Genomic DNA, 20,768 nt, shown 5'->3' with positions numbered 1-20,768 from the left:
TCAACACCCAGGTATTAAGCCTAGTACCCATTAGTTATTTATCCTGATCCGCTTCTTCCTCCCAACTTCCACCTTCCAAAAGACCCCAGAGCGTGTTGCTTCCCTCTATGTCTCCATGTGTTCTCATCATTTAGCTGACACTTATAAGTGAGACCATATGGTATTTGGTTTTCTGTTCCATGTTAGTGTGCTAAAAATAATGGCCTCCAGCTCCACCCAAAAGACATGGTCTCATTCTTTTTTATGGCTGCATAATATTCCATGATATATATGTACCACATTTTCTTTATCCAGTCTATCATTGATGGGCATTTAGGCTGATTTCATGACTTTGCTACTATGTATAGTGCTGCAATGAACACACACGTGCATGTGTCTTTATAATAGAATATTTAATATTCCTTTGGGTATATACCAAGTAATGAGATTTCTTGGTTGAATAGTATTTCTGTCTTTCATGCTCATGGATAGGATGAATCATTTCATTATCATTAAAATGGCCATACTGCCCAAAGCAATTTATAGTTTAATGCTATTCCTATTAAACTACCATTGACATTCTTCACAGAACTAAAGCTTACTATTTTAAAATCCAGAGGGAACCCCAAAAAATCCCAAATAGCCAAGGAAATCCTAAGCGAAAAAGAACAAGGCTGGAGGATTCACACTATCTGACTTCAAACTATTACAGGGCTACAGTAACCAAAACAGCATGGTACTGATACGAAAACAGACACATAGACCAATGGAAGAGAGTAGAGAACCCAGAAATAAGACTACATACCTACAACTATCTGATCCTCAACAAACCTGGCAAAAGCCAGCAATGGGGAAAAGATTTCCTATTCAATAAATGGTGCTGGGATAACTGACTATCCATATGCAGAAGGTTAAAACTGGGCCACTTTCTTATACCTAAACAAAATTTTTTTAATAAAATTCTATATATCCTCATTCCTTCTTTCAAATTGAAAGAGACAGTTTACATTGCACACAACAGTTTATAAAATATAAACCCAGTTGTGCATCTCATGATTAGTAAATACAATAAATATTCACCATGAGCTGATGCCATTAGTATGAGATTTTTCATATATGCAGTTCATTGAAAACTAACTGAAATTGGCAGATATTATTAAATGAGGAATAAGTGCTGGACTTAAGACGCCTAAGATTAAGTTTTATCTCTGACACTTAACCTCAGGATTATTTTAAGTTACTTTGTACTAATCTTAGTTTCATATGTTTTCAAAATGGAGAAAATAAAACTTTTTCTGACATTGTTGTCAGAATTAGATAGGAAGTACATGGAAAAGCAAGTAGCAAATTCTAAGTTGAAATGCAAAAGGCATTATTACAGGCAATAAAATCTGCATTTTATTAGAATTCTAAATTCCAGTCATGTTTAAAGTAGATAAAATTGTTAATCCAGCTGTAAATTTTTTCAAAAAGAAAACATCAAAAATATTTGTTTTTGGATTTAAAAATTCTTCTTAGAATTTTGTGATTCATCAGTCTTTAGAATGTTTGTATAGTTCACTGATGTTCAAGAGATAGCAGAACTCTTAAATAAGATTGCTAGAGTTTTGGAAAGAAATAGAATTCTAATTTTATCCCAAAAAAATCCCTTTAAAAAACAAAACAAGGGAAGAACAGGAAATGCATATTTCTAGAACAGAGGATGACCACAAGTTTCATGCAAATAAGATATATTTTAAAATGTTAAATTCAAGAATTCTGATTGAATTAACACTTGGTAAGTGAAAATTGATTTTCCAGCAAGAGAATTATAGGATCCTATTTTGTGTTTGTTATTAATTTTAAAAATAAAATTTCATTAGTATTTACCATGTTGTAGCTTCTTAATATTTAACACACTTAGTTCTGACAATAACAGTAGAAGACCCACCAACAGTGTAAAAGTGGTCCTATTTCTCCACATCCTCTCCAGCACCTGTTGTTTCCTGACTTTTTAATGATCGCCATTCTAACTGGTGTGAGATGGTATCTCATTGTGGTTTTGATTTGCATTTCTCTGATGGCCAGTGATGATGAGCATTTTTTCATGTGTCTTTTGGCTGCATAAATGTCTTCTTTTGAGAAGTGTCTGTTCATATCCTTTGCCCACTTTTTGATGGGTTTGTTTTTTTCTTGTAAATTTGTTTGAGTTCATTGTAGATTCTGGATATTAGCCCTTTGTCAGATAAGTAGGTTGCGAAAATTTTCTCCCATTTTGTAGGGAAGTCAGTGTGGCAATTCCTCAGGTATCTAGAACTAGAAGTACCATTTGACCCAGCCATCCCATTACTGGGTATTTACTCAAAGGATTATAAATCATGCTGCTATAAAGACACATGCACACGTATGTTTATTGAGGCACTATTCACAATAGCAAAGACTTGGAACCAACCCAAATGTCCAACAATGATAGACTGGATTAAGAAAATGTGGCACATATACACCATGGAATACTATGCAGCCATAAAAAATGATGAGTTCATGTCCTTTGTAGGGACATGGATGAAATTGGAAATCATCATTCTCAGTAAACTATCACAAGGACAAAAAAATAAACACCGCATGTTCTCACTCATAGATGGGAATTGAACAATGAGAACACATGGACACAGGAAGGGGAACATCACACTCTGGGGACTGTTGTGGGGTGGGGGGAGAGGGGAGGGATAGCACTAGGAGATATACCTAATGCTAAATGGCGAGTTAACGGGTGCAGCACACCAACATGGCACATGTATACATATGTAACTAACCTGCACATTGTGCACATGTACCCTAAAACTTAAAGTATAATAATAAAAGAAAAGAAAAGAAAAAAAAAAAACAGTAGAAGATAGTCTTTCCACCTTTAGAGATGAGGAAACCTAAGCCCAGAAGTTTAAGTGACTTGCCAAAGGTGGACCCAGGACATGGATTTAGACACTCTTACCCCAATGATTTTGCTCTTAGCTATACCGTTTAATATATATTTGTGATACTATCTCCTTTTTTACATTCTAGGGGCATATTAGACCCTTTCTAATCCCTCCCAGAACATGTGAGACACATACCCTATTCATGGATTTCTCCCTTTGCCTGGAAGTCTCTTCTTCTGGGTATCCACAAAGCATGCCCCCCGCCTTTCCTTCTAGTTTCCAGGAAGACACTACCTCTGGAGAATCCTTTTTTGACCACCCTTTCACATGTTGTCTTCTTACCTGCTCTGTGTATGTTTGTATCTGTGTGTGTGTTTTAATGATGTCTACAGTTCTTTATGTTACATTATATGTTTATTGGCTTTATTCTATATTTTCCACTGTTTTGCTAAACAATGCTTAAACCAATGACTTGTATTACGTTGGTGCAAAATATTGTTTTTTCTGCCATTAAATTCAATAGTAAAAACTGCAATTATTTTTGCATCGCATTAATATATTGCAGATGCTCAACATATGTGTGTTGAATGAATAGGTAGTGATGATTCAGAAATTATGTTAGCAGTTTTGAGCATATTGTCTCATTTACTCTTAATCCTGCTAGGCATGGGTATTCCACTTCTAATACATGGGGAAACAAATTCAAATAAGTAAAATAAATTTAACGGACGCACGTAAGTACTAAATATGTAAAACAGAATTTGAATCTAGGTCCATGTGGTTTTAGATTTCTCACTTTTTCCACTGCAATGTGCTGCCTACCTAGTCATTTTGGCTGAAAAGTTAGAAAAATGCAGATTTTTTCTTTATCTCTGTTACAAGCCACTATTTTATAGCATGACAACATGGTTTAGTGTAAGATATCAATTAAACCAAGTTTGTGGTTTTACAAGGATGTTTATTTTTTCCCAATATACTCTCATCTATCTTGGTAACTGTACTGAGATATGAAATAAGTTATTTAGTAAAACATAATGTTCAATTTCTTGAATTTGGGGACTGCAGGAGATACATTTATCCTTAACCATACAATCCCCAGAGCTAAGTCAGAATTATAAAGCATTGTATAATAGAACTAAAACTCTGTTCCACAATTGGCCACAGTTATATCTGTACTATATCATAAAAATATCAATGTTCCCTTTTACTTTTGTTGTTTAAACTTATTTTATGAAGCCTGTATATCTTTCAATATACAATCATGATATGCCCTGGGGCTTTCTCGTAAGTCCGTGATTGCTTGGCACTAAAGCTCATTTTTAGGAACACGCACATAATTGTATTTTCTGTACTAGAATGCATCTTTGGTTTAAAATAAGAGTTAAATAATGATACAAGTGCAGATGTGGTCTGACAAAAATTTTGTGGCTATCTTTCGTCGGAGATGGAATGGGCAGCTAATGTATTCAATTATCTCCAATGAAATAATTTCCAATGAAACTTGTGCTAAGCTGAATATTTCCAACTGTAAGTGGAGTTTGTAAATATAATTTGGCTTGTGGGATTGATTCCCAAAAGTTAATTTTTGAAAGCTCAATTGAGAAACTTAGGAAGCAAATACCCAGAGCTTTGGGAACATGCATTACCTATATGAACTGTAATGCAGTGTTATGAGAACACCTTTTCCTCTGTTAGCCTCTGGTGGAGTTGCAAAAAATGCATTTGGATGTGTGGTCGATTTGATTGATTGTAGGGCTTTGAGTAATTCTGATTCAATGTGTGAATCTGTTATATGTGAGGTATTATATAAAATGATATCTGGAAAATAGCCTAGGTGGGTTAAAATGATGAATCAATAGATTTAGGACCAAAAGCCACGTTAAGATAAAATAACACTCAATAAAGTTAAAGTTGGATACCAAGTAAAATAAGTTGTTTTAATGCTTACATTGATTTTCTTTCTTTTTTGTTCTGGCTGTAAGTATACCAAAAGCTTTTTGATTCGAGCTGGAGTTGCCTTGGTTCTTTTTCAGAACTCATTCTGGAAGTTTAGGCAAATCAGCTCATTTTTATGGACTTCTGCTATAGAATAAACAAAATTTCAGGTAATATAAATGCAGGGCATATAGTACTGAAAGACAGGTAAGCCAGGATTGTGGGAGCTATTTTTAAGAAATATATTCTAATGTTACAAACATCAATCAGTCCCTCTACCAGACTCTGTGTGAGATAGTTTTATGTATGGTATCTTAAATATGTTCATAAATATGATGAAAATGGATATAACCTCAGATCCTACAAACAGTAAGGATATTGAGAGGATATGATGAAAATAATTAAAAGACTATTATGTAGAAAAATTTAAAATGTAGATAGAGGCCAGGCGTGGTGGCTTATGCCTGTAAATCCCAACACATTGGGAGGCCGATGCAGGCAGATTGCCTGAGGTCAGGAGTTCAAGACCAGCCTGGATAACACGGTGAAACCTCGTCTCTACTAAAAATACAAAAATTAGCAGGGCATGGTGGCATATGCCTGTAATCCCAGCTACTTGGGAGGCTGACGCATGAGAATCGCTTCAACCGGAGAGGCGGAGGTTGCAGTGAGCTGAGATCGCACCACTGCACTCCAGCCTGCACAACAGAGCAAGACTCCAGATTAAAAAAAAAAAAAAAGTTAGATAGAAAGGAAAAAATCCTTGAAAAAGACAACATTACAAAACTGACTCAGGAATAAAAAACTGAATAGCTCTCTAACAGTTAAATAAAATCTATAATTAAGAATGTTCAAACTAAGACAACTAAATCCACAGGTTTCCCAGTTGGTTAATTTTATCAAACATTTAAAAAAGAATTAACACCAGTATTTTAAAAATTATTTCAGAAAAAAGAAAAAATAATAGTTTTATTTTATATGAGGATAGCTTAATTTTCAATACCACACCTTACCAGGACTACAAAAAATTATATATTTATCTATCTCATAAACATAGATACAATATTAGCATATGAATTCAGTGATACATAAAAAATCATCACATCAAGGCCAAGTTGGATTCATTATATGAATAAAGTTTAGTTTTAAATTTGACATCTTATTACTGTAAAAGGAGAAAAGAGGAAAAATATCAACTCATATTTATTATTTATGAAGTAATAAGTACTTATCCAATTATGAATAAAAAGGAATGCCCTTAATCTGATAAAAGATATCTATAGAAAACAAACAAAAAACTACATACATAATGAAATATTGAAATATTTCTGCATTCAAAATAAAATAATACCCACTATTACATTTCAACATTGTACCAGATTTACTAGCCAGGTAAGAAAGACTAAAGAAATAAAAAAAAGAAAAATATAAGTATTAGAATATTTTCAGACAGATACTTATTATCATTGTATTGACCCATGGTCAAAGCTATCTAGTAGGCATATCATTTTTAACATTGTATATATATAGAGAGAGAACACATATGTATATAATTTATTTAACATCCTATTATATGTATAGACATACACACATATGTCTATATACATACATATACATGTCCTTAACCATTATATTATATTAAATTTTGTGATTTGTACCTTTTTCAATATGAAGCAGTCTATTTATCATAAATAATGTTTCCACTTGGAATTTGGAATATGATTTGGAATGTGTATGGGAGCGAAAGGGGAAAAAGAGGAAGTAGAGAAATTCTGAGTCCTCCTCTGTTTTGTGTGATCATTTAACCCAGTTTCACTGAGATTTTACTTATTTGTTGCGATTGTTACATTTATCATTCTTTTTATTATTTCCCTTTAATTAATTAATTGGCCTTATGTTTTCTTGAGTGATAACCTTTCCTTTATCCTAAATTTTGTTAAAATAATCTGGATTTTAAAATTATGAAATCTTCTAATTATTTGCATGGTTACAGAATTGAACTTTTAGCAAGTAATTACTCACAAATGAGTAATTTATGAGCCTTTCTTATTAGCCTTTTTTGCTTACCATTTGCTATAATTCTTTTATTTTTGAGTCCCTTATTCTGATTCATATTGTTTGTTTTCCCTTTCGGATGGAGTACTTCCTCAAATAATGTTTTTGGCGATGACATGGGTTACATATTTTTGAGTCTTCCTTGTCTCATAAGGTTTTAGTTGTTGCCATGTTTTTTAACTGTGGAAACCTGATCTTTCTAAATCAGATACATATAAACTTTTCTTTATATTCTCCTATCACTTAATGTTGAAGATAAGAAGTCTTTCATTCTATCGAATTTGCACAACATCCCTCCTATCACTCTGAACATAATCTTAAACCTTCTTAGATGGACTGTAATCCCAGCATTTTGGGAGACAGAGGTGGGCAAATCACAAGGTCAGGAGTTCGAGACCAGCCTGGCCAACACGGTGAAACCCCATCTCTACTAAAAATACAAAAAAATTAGTAGCTGGGCATAATGGTGGGCGCCTATAATCCCAGATACTCGGGAGGCTGAGGTAGGAGAATCGCTTGAACCTGGGAGGCAGAAGTTGCAGTGAGCCTTGAGCCAAGATCTCACTACTGCACTCCAACCCCAGCGAAAGAGTGAGACTCTGTCTCAAAAAAAAAAGAGAAAAAAAAAAAACTTGTTAGATGTTGCTTTAAATCTTGGAATTGACATCATATCAAGATATGTTTGGTTTCGATTGTATCTTCTATCAATTGCTACCTTTGCCTGACATTAACATAGTCGTTTAAATTTGAAAAATCAGCAACTATTTTCCTCACAATAAACCTTTTGTTTTCATTTTCTTATGCTTTCATCATAGTTTCCATTAATTTTTTGTTTGTATTTTATACCTATTGCACTTTCTATCTTTATTCTCTATCATAATTTCCAACCTTAACATTTTTACTCTATATTCAAAATAAATTATTTATCAATTAAAATTGATTTTCTAATCAATCAATGTGCTTTTTAGCAGTGACTCACCTGAGATCCAACGCCTTTATAGAGTTAGCTATTAAAGGCATGCTTTTACTTATTTTCAACAACTTTATTTTGCTCTGATTTTTGTCTTTTCCTAGCAGCATGTTTTTACTAACATATGCATATAATATTCTCTCAAATCTAATTGAAGCTTGGAAGTAAAATTATGGGTTTTTTTCAGCATTTACTATGAGATGATAAAGTTTATTTGATCTAAATGTTCAGTTTAGTTTCTAAAGTATTAGTTCTCTTTGTTTCTCTCTCTCTCTCTGTCTTTCTCTCTTTCTGTCTCTCTCTCTGTCTCTCTCCATCTCTCTTTCTTTCTTCCTCTCTATCCCATTCATCAGTAGATCTGATCTGGTCAATATTGATACAGTGTGAAGTGTGAATTTTATTACCTATCATTCCTATTACTCTTGCTAGAATATCTGGGCCGGTTTCACACAGGGAGTGGTGAGTAAATCAGAATGGGTTCAAATGTAGGATTCCCTTTAGAGTGCCTAAGCTGGAAATCAAACTATCAGAACACCACAGTTCAAATGAGGTGGAGATACTCTGGTTGGTAGGCAATTACCTGCATTTTACTTAACACATGATTTGTGCTGATTGTGGAATTGCCTATTATTCAATTTGTTCAGCACTCACCTCCACCATAAATTCCAGGGTTTTCTCAAGTTTTCTGAGACTTTACTGCTCAGCACTCTTCTTTAAAAAATTTTTTTTCTTCAGTTAATGGCATTCTGGGGGAAATAATGGGGGTTAAACTTATGGGTTCAAAGAGTCATTCTGAAACCAGAAAAATAATAAACATAAGTCTAATGAATTGTCTCACACAATGTTTAGGACAGCAAAGAATCTGTGATAATGAAAATACACTGCCTGACTTAAATTCCTAAGAACTGTTTATTTGGTGTCCTGTAAATACAGTACATGGAAAACTGTGCAGAACAAGCTTATTTTTCCTCTCTAAAAATGTATTGTTATGGTTAAGTTAAAATTGCAATTACTTACAATAAGTTCAACCATTTTCAAAATAAAATAAAGTTAGCTTGGCCCGTTGAAAAAAACAAAATAGATTATATCAAAATTAAGCATGCCTGAGAAAGAGAAGGATTCATAAATACAGTTTATGCTTTGAAATGAATGGGAGACCAGAGACCTGACTTTTTTATAACTGCCAGCCAGTGGTTACTATTGTAATAGAGACTGACAGATCCAGATTAAGCAAAATATATATTTATGTCTAGACCATATCAACATATGTTTGGTCAAATATCAAAGGAAAGATGTTCATGTACAGCATTTCCTACCATGTTCTGTTTGCACACTAAGAAAGAAAAATTGGAAGAATTCTGCATATCATGAAAATGACATGAGTAACAAGTTTACCCAGGTATTTCCTAAGATTTTCAGACAGCTGTTCTAAATAAAAGTGCCAGCTAAGAGTTTATGGAAAATACGTCATTGAAGTCCACTTGGGGATGGATGCAAGTTAAAAGAGTCTCAGCAAAGACCCAGGTATAGAGATATGCTGAGAGTTCCCATTCTAGAGTATCCACATTAACTATCAGTTCTTCATTACCAACATTCTAGAGACCTCCGGGGATGTTTGCACGTAGGTCACTAGTAGAAAAGAAAAATGAGGTGAATTTGTAGAGAGAATTTGCTCATCTATATTATATCTATCAGTGAAATGTTAATCTTTATATATTTCTCATGTATTATGGAATAGTAATTTCCAATTTGGTATTACATATGCCATATCAAGTAATTGCATAGAGTTGAAAAATGCCCTGTATATTATCAATTGCCTTAGAGCAAAATCAGTAGCATTTCTCACACACGAACAAATTTTCAAAGGTATATATGTGAATAAAAAAAGATAGTAAATTTCTCAAGAACTTTTACATGATTATTAATTTTTATATATTGATACTCAAAATATAATAGTATCACATGTAAAGAGATAAAATACTCTTTTTTTCCCAAAAATGTCCCATTCTTAAATAATTTAAGAGCTGCTGCTAGAGAGATGAGACTGTCCTGTGAGCTCAGCTATCATTCCCCTAGGGGAATCATTTATCAGATGATCGTAATGGCACTTCTCATGCCAAATCATATTTCTATGTAATCACATTCTATAAAGCATAATTTGAAAGAAAAAGCACTTCAGGATTTGGACAAATATACCAGAAGTATAGAGGATAGAAGTTTCCTGGTAGTTAAACCTCATTGACCAACTCGCAAATAAAACCATTTAGATTTCATCTTTCAGAAAGTGTCCTTGGCAATATTTCATAACAAATACTTCAGTTGAGAATTTTAAAGTCCATCTTTCCTGATTCTAGAATCCACTTTATTTCTCTAAACTTTGTACTTTTCACCATTTACTCATTTCCCTATATTTGTTTTCCTTTTAACTACCAACTGTCTTTTCCTCAAACTGAATCATCATTTATAATCTGGATCTGCTTTCAACTTCTTATCTAAGCAAAATGTCATATAATTACCAGTAGAACATGTCCATGTTAGCCTTTTTTAGTCAAAGATTTTCATGCCTGTTTCGAAACAGTGATGGCCTAGGCTTGCACAACATACTTTGTTTGCTGTTCATGCTGTTGGAATGACAATCATTTCCCTGCCTGAGTGATAGTTTATGAAGGCACATAGAGCAAAGAGTCAGTTTTCTTTACTTGTTTTTTCAATTATTGTAACTATGAGTAATACATGTCACCTTTTGTCCAGAATACATTTTATATTGACAACTGACTTGCAAACTTTATAAATATAAATATAAATATACATAAATGTATAAAATATATATTCCATAGTATATATCTATATATACACAAATACTCATATAGGTACATGTATCTGTATCTGTGTGTGTGTATGTGTATCTTTTTCAAAGAGTGCTGAGCCAAAAAAGTAAGAATGCTTTAAATATGCCATTCAACAAATTAATGAATAACTAAAGATTTAAAACTCACCATGAGGGAAATACCTGGACCTCATCTAGTTTGGACCCCTAAACTAATGATAACTTTTACTAAACTAGTCTCTGACAAAACATCAGTGTGCACCTCTGGCAGTCTACAGCGGATTCATAGACTAAGGAACAGTGCATGAATAAAGGTGAAATCTTACATTAAATTTTCTAAGGCAACCCATAGAGCTGTTTTACCTCTCAGTTAATGCAAGAATACCAGCCCCATCAGTTGCCAACATTTTAGCAGTTTGCTCTTCTTATGGATCACCTGCTTGTATTGTGAAATCTCACATTTTGTGTTTCTCAGGCTGTATATTTTATTTGACCACCATTTAAAAAGAAATCTTTTCTTTTCCACAATCACAATCATGTTTTAATAAGCAGTAGGCTACAGTCTCACAATCTGCATCAAGGAAATATCTTTTAGTATTAACTTCCTTCCAATTAAAACATTCCTCTGATGAGCTGCCCAGTGGAATAAAGTTGCTTTCCCTGACAGTGTTTAGCCCCACCCAACTGATCTCTTGCATACAGAAATATGAGTGAGAACTTCTAGTACCAGCTTACTAAAAGCATCTTTCTGCAGCCTTGCCTATGTCTTCACTTAGCCCATTTTACTTTTCCTTGCAGCCTCTCTGAGATGGGATAAGTGCTGCTGTGGTTTAAAGGCAAAATATATCTTCAAGAAAAAAGACTCTAAAATTCATCCATCCTATTGAAGTTAATTGTCTAGGAAAGGCATTAACACAGAAAACTTCTTAGAGTCAGCTCTGCGTGTTTTATTTCCTTTGGATTTCCAAGTGAAAATAATTACAGGAAAGCCTATAGTTACGACTGATTAGAATACTGTGATTTTTTTCCTATCCCTTAATTTTAAAGAATTCAGTAGTGTGAACTTTACTTTACATAGTTATATGGGAATTTTGCAATGTCAGTTTTCAAATTTGAACTGGATAATTTTTCTCCTGAAGGCTTCAGACATGAGCATGCTTCCAACTCATGTTTTGCTTTACCCTGTTTGACTGAACTCTCTGGTGATTCTAGTCAACTGGAACTTCAGCACTCCAGTTCTTTCCCGACTGGTAAGCTAACCTTTAGATTGATATGTATGAGTATCTTAACTTACGTTTGTACTTCTTTAATGTCTGATGTGTAATAAATAAATGTTGATGTCATCCACTTTCTGGTGGTATAGCTGATGCCAATTTTAGTTTCTTTAGTTTTTTCCCAAAATGTATAAATAGACTTTTGAAATAAAAAATAGGGGGCTGAAGTTTTTGTGCATAGAATTAAATGTCAGAAAACAAAGTCAATAAACTCAGAAAAATGTTAATGGTGTAATAGACTTTGTTCCTCTGAATGCTCAGGCGTATCAAGGCTTAGTTTTGTATGACATGACTGATGAAATCAGGAATCTTAACAATAAACTGCAAAGAAAACACTTGCCATTTTAATTCAACTCTTTTATCTCTCATTCCTATGCACAATTATATAAAGGATAATATATTATTTATGTTCTCATTAAGAACAAGGGAATATTCATTTTAGTTATTTTTTGATCTGATTTAGATTCTGTATGAGCTGACAGTGTTAATAGAATTAAATGTGAAGAATAATTTTAAACCTTTGAGTGTTACTTACTTAGAATCTCACAGTTTTTGTTCTTGCTCTGCAGGTCTGAGGGAACAATACTATACAATAATAGTTTGCATTCATCAAAAAATTCTGAGGGTTTGATTTATAATGAATAGCTCTTATATGTCAACAGTGAATTAATTGTGCTTTGTAGAAAATGTTTGCATGATGGATATTTTAAATGTTGTACTAAAGTAAAACGGCTATAATTTGTTTATCCTTCCTTATAAAAGAAGGCATTGTAACGGGAATGTAAAAGTTAAGCAAAGCTATTATAACTCTGGATATTGTTGGACACTGATCTTTGTCACATGAAAAATCTTGTAGAAATAATAAATTCCATTACACAACAAGAGGATTCTTCTAAGAATTTTGGCAAACTTCTTTATTATATAACCCCCAGTCAATCTCTGATTTATTGCTTATAGATTGTTATATATTATATGAGTTGTTTTACAGTATAAGAGTTCTGTAAACAGGAGATAAGACATTCTTTTATAAATTTTCATTCAACTATAAGAAAAAATCTCTATGCTGTTATTTTGTCTTCTAAAATTGAGACTTACTAGATATTGAACCTACAACTTCATAGAAGTAGGGAAATTAATTTTTTACAGGTATACATAGCTTTTTACAGTAGACTTGGTTAGAAAAATAGTTTAATAAAAAAATGATAGTTTAAATATTCATGTCTTTTTCACCATTTTTTTTGTCTTCTAGTCATTTCTGTCAGAGTTAGCACACCCATTCCATTAGATTCAACTATTGTCTTTATGTAGTTAGATTCAACTATTGTCTTTGTGCAAAGTTAGTACATCTATTCCATTAGATTCAACTATTGTCTTTATGCACATCCATTCCATTAGATTAAACTATTGTCTTTGTACACAACTATAGTGCAGGTATAATGTCGTTTCCAGAGATGCATACTATGAACAGCCTAGAAGACACTTCCACCTTGCTGTACTGGCTATGCCTCAAACTCAACACATCACAGTTGAAATCCCTCGAAATGCTTCCTCCTTTTTGCTTCCATATTTTTCTATGACTCCTAAGTTATCTCAATATTCCTTAACATTTATTGCAATGGCATTTATGTGTTTATTTGTATGCATATTGGTTAATATCTATCTTCTCTACTTCTATGTCCATCATGACAGCCTCTGTACCCAATAGGATGTCTCACAATAAAACATCCTTAAAAATATATTTTCACTCTTTGAGACCAGCCTGACCAACATGAAGAAACCCTGTCTCTACTAAAAATACAAAATTAGCCAGGAATGGTGGCACATGCCTGTAATCCCAGCTACTCAGGAGGCTGAGACAGGCGAGAATTGCTTGAACCTGGGAGGTGGAGGTTGTGGTGAGCTGAGATTGAGCCATTGCATGCCAGCCTGGGCAACAAGAGCAAAACTCCATCAAAAAGGAAAAAAAACATATATATATATACACACACACACACACATATATACACACACATATATACACACATATGTGCACACACATGTACACACACACATATATGCACTCACACACATACACACACACACACACACACACATATATATTTGACTCACTGACTGACTGGCTGAGGAACTGAAACACCGCTCTCTTCATTTCCCTCAATGCAGACACCTGTATCGACTCCTAACTGATCTCACCTTCTCCAGGTTTTTCATAACAAACCTCCTGCCCATGGATGGCTAGGAAATGTTTCCTGAAGCACAACTCTCACCCATTTCCATCTTTGTTCACTATTTCTATGATTCTGTATAACCTGTGTTATAAACCTGGTGCTGTATGATTTAAGCTCTGTTTTTTTCCAAAACTTTTCAAGCCTCATGTAACCTACACATATTCCGCAAGTATAATTTACACTCTTTAATCACTGATAATATTCTTTCAAAATAATCTTCAATAATTATTTTCCTCTGCCTCCATTTATTATGATGTTGTTGAGATCAAATGCTCTCTTTTTCCGAAATGCATATGGCCATATCTCTGTGTAAAGGGATTTTTTTTTTCTGTTGCTGAACATCTGTAGGTATTTGTCCTATATATGAAAATGTTTACATGTCAATTTCTATTATAACTATATAGTATGCCAATGACTTTTATTAGACTATGTTTCTTGAAGATAAGTGTCACTACCCAATTGTTTGTGGCTTATGCATGATACACATATAAAAATTATGATTAAATAAATAACCAAATAACACATCATAGTACACTTTTTTAATGAGTTTTCTGACATAAGGTATATTTGTTTAAGTCAAGTTATATGTGTTCTGCATTAGATTTTCAAAGATACTGTGTGGAAATTATCACACAATTTGCCATCTGATGTCATCATTCAGGATAGTAACAATATGGAATTTGTCATTCATTTGAAACTTTATGGAACATTGAACTTTCCAGAATCTATTTTGTATGCTAGGATTTTTTACCTTATTTTTAATAGAGTCAAGTTTTATTTATTCATTCAAAACGTATTTATTGCAGGCTTAGCACTGGGATTAGTGGTAGGGGTGTGTATATGAAAATGAGGTGATAGCCAAAGTAGAAGAGAGGTCTACCTTTTTAATCTCAGTGGTGTGGCAGTATGTTCTCAACATTCATGTACACATATTCTTAGCAGGGGAAAATAAAATACAAGTGATGAAGGTTAGTTCATAGAAATTTGACCACGTATGTCTAAAAGGAAGTGTTCCATTGTTATCAAAAACAGTGTTTATACCTTTCATTTACATAGTAACTATTAGGTATCTCATAATACAGAATCTCGATCATTCTCACAAAATATCTATAAGGTAGTATTCATTCATCTTAAACTCCGTGCACTAGAAGGAGAATCCAAAGCTCAAAGAAGTAATGTAATTGGATTAAAGTCACACATATAGTAAGTGTGTATGGGTGAGGGGGAGCAGGACAGCCGAGAGAGAGCTGAATTGGAGAGTTTTTAATCTGTTCTCTGTCTCTAATTTTACTGTTCTTTTTTCTCCCCAGTATTACTTGAAAATTAAGTTTAGAAATAGTCCAATGACGGAAGTTGCCTCTTTGTGTTCCAGAGATTGATGTAATTAAAAATAAGTAATCAGTAACTAAAGTATAAATGTCTTTTTTTTATTATACTTTAAGTTCTGGATACATGTGCAGGACATGCAGGTTTGTTACATAGGTATATATGTGCCATGGTGGTTTGCTGCACCCATCAACCTGTCATCTAGCTTTTAAGCCCCGCATGCATTAGGTATTTGTCCTAATGCTCTCCCTACCCTTGCCCCCCCACCCTGCAAAGGCTGCTATTATTGATAGTGGGATTTTGCCTATCTTTTTTTTTTTTTGAGATGGAGTCTCACTCTTGTTGCCAAGGCTGGAGTGCAATGGCGCCATCTCGGCTCACCGCAACCTCCGCCTCCCGGGTTCAAGCGATTATCCTGCCTCAGCCTCCAGCGTAGCTAGGATTACAGGCATGCACCAACACGCCCGGCTAATTTTTCTATTTTTACTGGAGACTGGGTTTCTCCATGTTAGTCATGCTGGTCTCAAACTCCTGACCTCAGGTGCCCCCCGCCTCAGCCTCCCAAAGTGCTGGGATTACAGGCGTGAGCCACCACACCCGGCCCAATTTTGCCTATCTTTAGATGACCAATAAACTATCTGTATTGTCCATGTTTGTATCTTATTTCCACATTCTCACGTTTCAGCTTTAATTTTGATTGCCCTTTTTCCTAGTCTATAATTTGAGGTCTCAAAAGCAAATATACTTGTTCATAGTCTCTGAAAATTCTATCCAGAAAGTTCTTGCTTCAGTATGAGCAGAAAGTATAAGCTATAATGATAATCTGATATTTGATATTCTCATTTTTTTACAATCATAAATAAATGCAAAAGTCTATGTCATTTATTTTTGTACTTTTCTGAGCTACATATAATAATTGAATACTTATAATAATTGAATACTGGTTGGGACAGAAGTAGAAGTTGCCTACCTAGGAATGCAACCTATCAGGTAATTCAAGATTCCCATCTAAATTAAAATTTTTATTGTGTAAACTTTGCAGCAGAGAAGTAATTACCTGGACTCTAGAGTCAGACTAGTATTCAGAGTTTGCTCCGCTACTAATTGCATGACTTCAGAAAGTTAAATGAATCACTCCGTGTTTCTGATTCCTCATATATATTAAGGGTGTAAAAATCCCTACCTCATGGAGTATTTGAGAACATTAAATGATATAACGTCAAAAACCATTTAGCACAATGCCTGCAACTAATATCTAGCATATGCTAACTATTATTCAAAATACACTATGGAGGTGAGATTACTTATTATAATGGTTTTCCAGAAGGTGATGATTAACCATGTGCTGGGGCTCACAATTTATATGAGGCAAATTGCAAAATCCTATGTAGTACAAACTAAGCTTCTCAAACTGACACACAATTATCCCCAGGAATATCTGACAGTGTGTATAAAATACATATCACACAGTACAGGAGCATTTATGTTACTGATGAGTAATTTTATTCATTTTAACATTAAAGAAGGACTTGGTAGGAAGTGAAACAAATGTCATAATTCTTTTTCTAATTTTTTAAATTTTTCATCTTTGTGGGTACATAGTGTGGTGTGTGTGTGTGTGTGAGCATTATTTATTTATTTATTTATTTATTTATTTATTATTTGAGATGGAGTTTTGCTCTTGTTGCCCAGGCTGGAGTGCAATGGCATGATCTCAGCTCACTGCAATCTCTGCCTCCCGAGTCCAAGCAATTCTCCTGCCTCAGCCTCCCGAGTAGCTGGGATTACAGCCATGGGCCACTATGCTGGGCTAATTTTGTACTTTTACTAGAAACGAGGTTTCTCCATGTTCAGGCTCATGCCACCACACCTGGCTAATTTTTTGTATTTTTGGTAGAGATGGGATTTCACCATGTTGGTCAAGCTGGTCTCAAACTCCTGACCTCAGGTGATCCACCCGCCTTGGCCTCGCAAAGTGCTGGGATTACAAGTGTGAGCCACCATGTCCAGCCATGTATGTATATTTATGGGGGTACATGACATATTTTGATACAGGCATACAATGCATAATAATCACATCATAGTAAAGAGATATCTCTCACCTCAAACATTTATTCTTTCTTTGTGTTACAAACATTCCAATTGCATTTTGATAAAATGTCAGACTGCAAAGAAAAACTCCTCTGACCTATAGATGTCTGTGGGCATTCCTGTTTTTCTACCAATAGAAGTATTTCTAAAAGAATGTATGTGAGGCAATGGAAAGAAAACAGAAAGGTGTTGGCTGCACGAGGACCTTGGTTTCTGTTGGCTGCTTGGGTGTTGATGCCTGATGATGACAGTGGCATCTCCATGGTCTTAATGAGGTCAGTAATTTGTCTTGAATTCAGTGTGGCTGTGTTAGCTTCAAGTATTAGCAACATGTGACAGTGTTCTGAAGATATCAGGAGTCCTTGTAAAGTAGCTGGAAATTTTACTTTACTTCAGTGGAAATTGGAAAAGGAAAATGAGGTTATGTATGTACCAGAAATTAAATTTCTTTATTTTGTTCCCACTCTGGACAAAAAGGAGCCAGAAAAAAAGACTTCCTGCTTTCATCATTAAGGGTTAATGTAGCCTTTAGAAATGAGATGCCTTCTTTGAATTATGAATAATGCATTAAAGGAGGAAACAGAGAGAGTAACAATCATGCATTATCTAGACCAAAGTGACTAAGTTGTAGATGGGCAGAGCTAGATTTATAAGCTTCTTTTATAGGAGAATATGACAGTGAGGCCAAAAGAGGCCAAAAGAGTGGCTTGTCTCAGGTCACTCAGATAATTAGATATAAAGGTCAGCCTATAATTCTCTATATCCTGAATTGTTATACCCTTATGTGTCTTCTTACTCCCATAGGTCATCATTACATAATATATGACTTGGACTTTGACATAGAACAACTATGAATGAAGCTCAGACACAGGAGATTTTAGAACTTGTGCAAGTTATTTAAAACTTCTCTGCCTATTCTCAGTGAGACACCTACTTTGTAGAGTTAACTGTGGAATTAAAAAATGTGTGAAAAATACCTTGTGCAGGGAAGGGGCCTAGAATACACATTTAATGGGTGAGATGTTGCCCCATTTCTTTTTTTCCATTGTTCTGCCTATTTATCTTACTCTTTTGTGACTTCTCGACCTCCAAATTCCTGGGCCATTCATATGAGTTGCTATAAGGACAAGAGATACATATTGAATCTGAAAACCAAAAAAATCTAACAAATACTCATATTACCCTGAGTTTTCTTGTTAATTCCTGCAACTACATGACTTTTAGACCAAACAAATGCTCTCGAGAGTGAATTGTGTTAATTGCAAAAAATACAAAGATCTGGGAGTCAGTCTAACCATCTTTAGTAATATAAGAATCCACATCTCATCATTTCTTGATTTTCCTGTAACATTAAATAAATTATCTTTCTGTTCTATTTGTCCTGCAGATGTTTTCTTCAGAATTCTTATCTGATTCCACAGTAGAAAAGCACAGCTCAGCATTTTATAGTTCTTCTTTTCCACTGAATAATTGACTCTAGCTAGTGAAATTTCAGATTTCATGCTCCATCTTCAAGGCCATCATGAAGCCATTTCTCAAAGCAAAAGCATTTACAGAAGTAGTTAATTCTGCAGTAGAGCCAAGTAGTGGGTTTTGGAAATCGTGGCTTCCACAAACAAATACTACATATTTTACAATTTCTGGTGAACACAAGGATGGATGACCACAGAGCTTGGACATTTTTTCATCTTGTTTTGCTTTGAAAATCAAATAAAACTATTCTCAAAAATTCCCTCATATACTTTTATATGTATTCTTCATAAGATTCATTAAAACAAAATAGAGCTTTATTAACTTCATAAAATACATACACAGTCACATAGATTTGAACTGAAATTGGCAATTATATCACCAAAAAAGGTGAGCAGAATAAGAATTAGTGAAAGTTCCAGTGTATAAAATGTTCACTATTTGTAAGTCAACAGCATAATGTAGGACCTACCAAAATGCAAGACATTGTACAAGCATAAAAACTCATTAAGAGAGAATAAAACATAGGCCCTACTTTTAGTTAATATTAGAGAAGACATTCACTCATTACATTAGTACTTACAGAGTAGCCATATATGCTATGTGATTTCACACACACACATGCATAACAGTGTATATGTGTAAGCACACTGCCTAAACTGGTAACAACAATATTATTCCAGGAATCATTGGCATACCCTGGCTCCTCCTCATCCATCGGTGTCCAGCAATAATTAAGAGTCATTCTTTCAACCTTATCTTCATACTCTCATCTCACCCTGCAGAAGTCAGATCAGTATCTTATGTGATAGATGGTTACAAAGAAGGAGAAGGCAACAGAAAACAAAAAAAGATCCTGCATGAGGAAGGTTCGCAATACAGACAATGCTGTCTGTATTGAATGAAATTAAACTATATGGGTAGTTCAATATTTTTGTTTTTGTTTTTGTTTGAGATGGAGTCTCACTCTGTCACCCAGGCAGGGGTACAGTGGCGCAATCTCGGCTCACTGCAACCTCCACCTCCCAGGTTCAAGTGATTCTCCTGCCTCAGCCTCCTGAGTAGCTGGGACTACAGGCGCATGCCACCATGCCTGGCTAAGTTTTTTTGTATTTTTAATAGAGATGGGGTTTCATCATGTTAGCCAGGATGGTCTCGATCTTCTGATCTTGTGATCCTCCCGCCTCAGCCTCCCAAAGTGCTGGGATTAAAGGCGTGAGCCACTGCACCCGGCCTAATATAGTTTAATTTCAGACTTTCATCTCCTAAAACGTAAGCTTTAGAAACGTCTCTTCCAGGGTTTACTCCATGGTCCTAAGTCATACTACCTCTTTATTCCTGTCAGCCTTCCCCTACTGCTTCTTTCTAATGAACACTATTCTGAGCCCTGCCTTGGCCTCTGTTTTAATCCTCATCCATATTAGGCTTTTTTTCCCTAATGAACACAACATTTTTTTAGGCTTCTTTTCCCTTATGAACATAACATTTTTCTTTTGCATCCTCTGCCCCCATGGCACCTCACTCAAGCCCACCTGTGGAGCCCCTGTGTCTTCTCTGTGACTCCAGTCACCTTCAGTGCTGAAGATCTTCCTCAGGTTTTGGGAGCCATCAAAAATGGTGGCGAATGAGGACCTCCTCCCATCACCCAGTTCCAGCAAGGCAAGTGGTGGGTGGAAGCAGTATTCCCTCTCCACCATAAGAAGCACATGTTAGGGAGGA

General features: G+C 34.7%; 1 protein-coding gene across 4 annotated transcripts in view; it reads left to right on the top strand.

Annotated features, from left to right (window-relative positions):
* Positions 1 to 11,332: 11,332 nt before the first annotated feature.
* Positions 11,333 to 20,768, top strand: part of ANO3 (anoctamin 3) — a 469,771-nt gene continuing 460,335 nt past the window's right edge. For 2 of the 4 annotated variants that reach the window (XM_063728504.1, XM_024255829.3), the window contains exon 1: positions 11,333 to 11,910. In XM_063728504.1, the coding sequence (XP_063584574.1) occupies positions 11,757 to 11,910 (154 nt within the window). In that variant the 5' untranslated portion in view covers positions 11,333 to 11,756. The remainder of the gene's footprint in view (positions 11,911 to 20,768) is intronic. The other 2 variants (XM_063728505.1, XM_063728506.1) reach the window with 2 other exon arrangements.

This window comes from Pongo abelii, chromosome 9, assembly GCF_028885655.2.
Source record: "Pongo abelii isolate AG06213 chromosome 9, NHGRI_mPonAbe1-v2.0_pri, whole genome shotgun sequence".
In the NCBI taxonomy this organism is placed as follows: domain Eukaryota; kingdom Metazoa; phylum Chordata; class Mammalia; order Primates; family Hominidae; genus Pongo; species Pongo abelii.
Note: the sequence above shows the minus strand (reverse complement) of the source record. Positions and strands in the feature narration are given on the sequence as shown.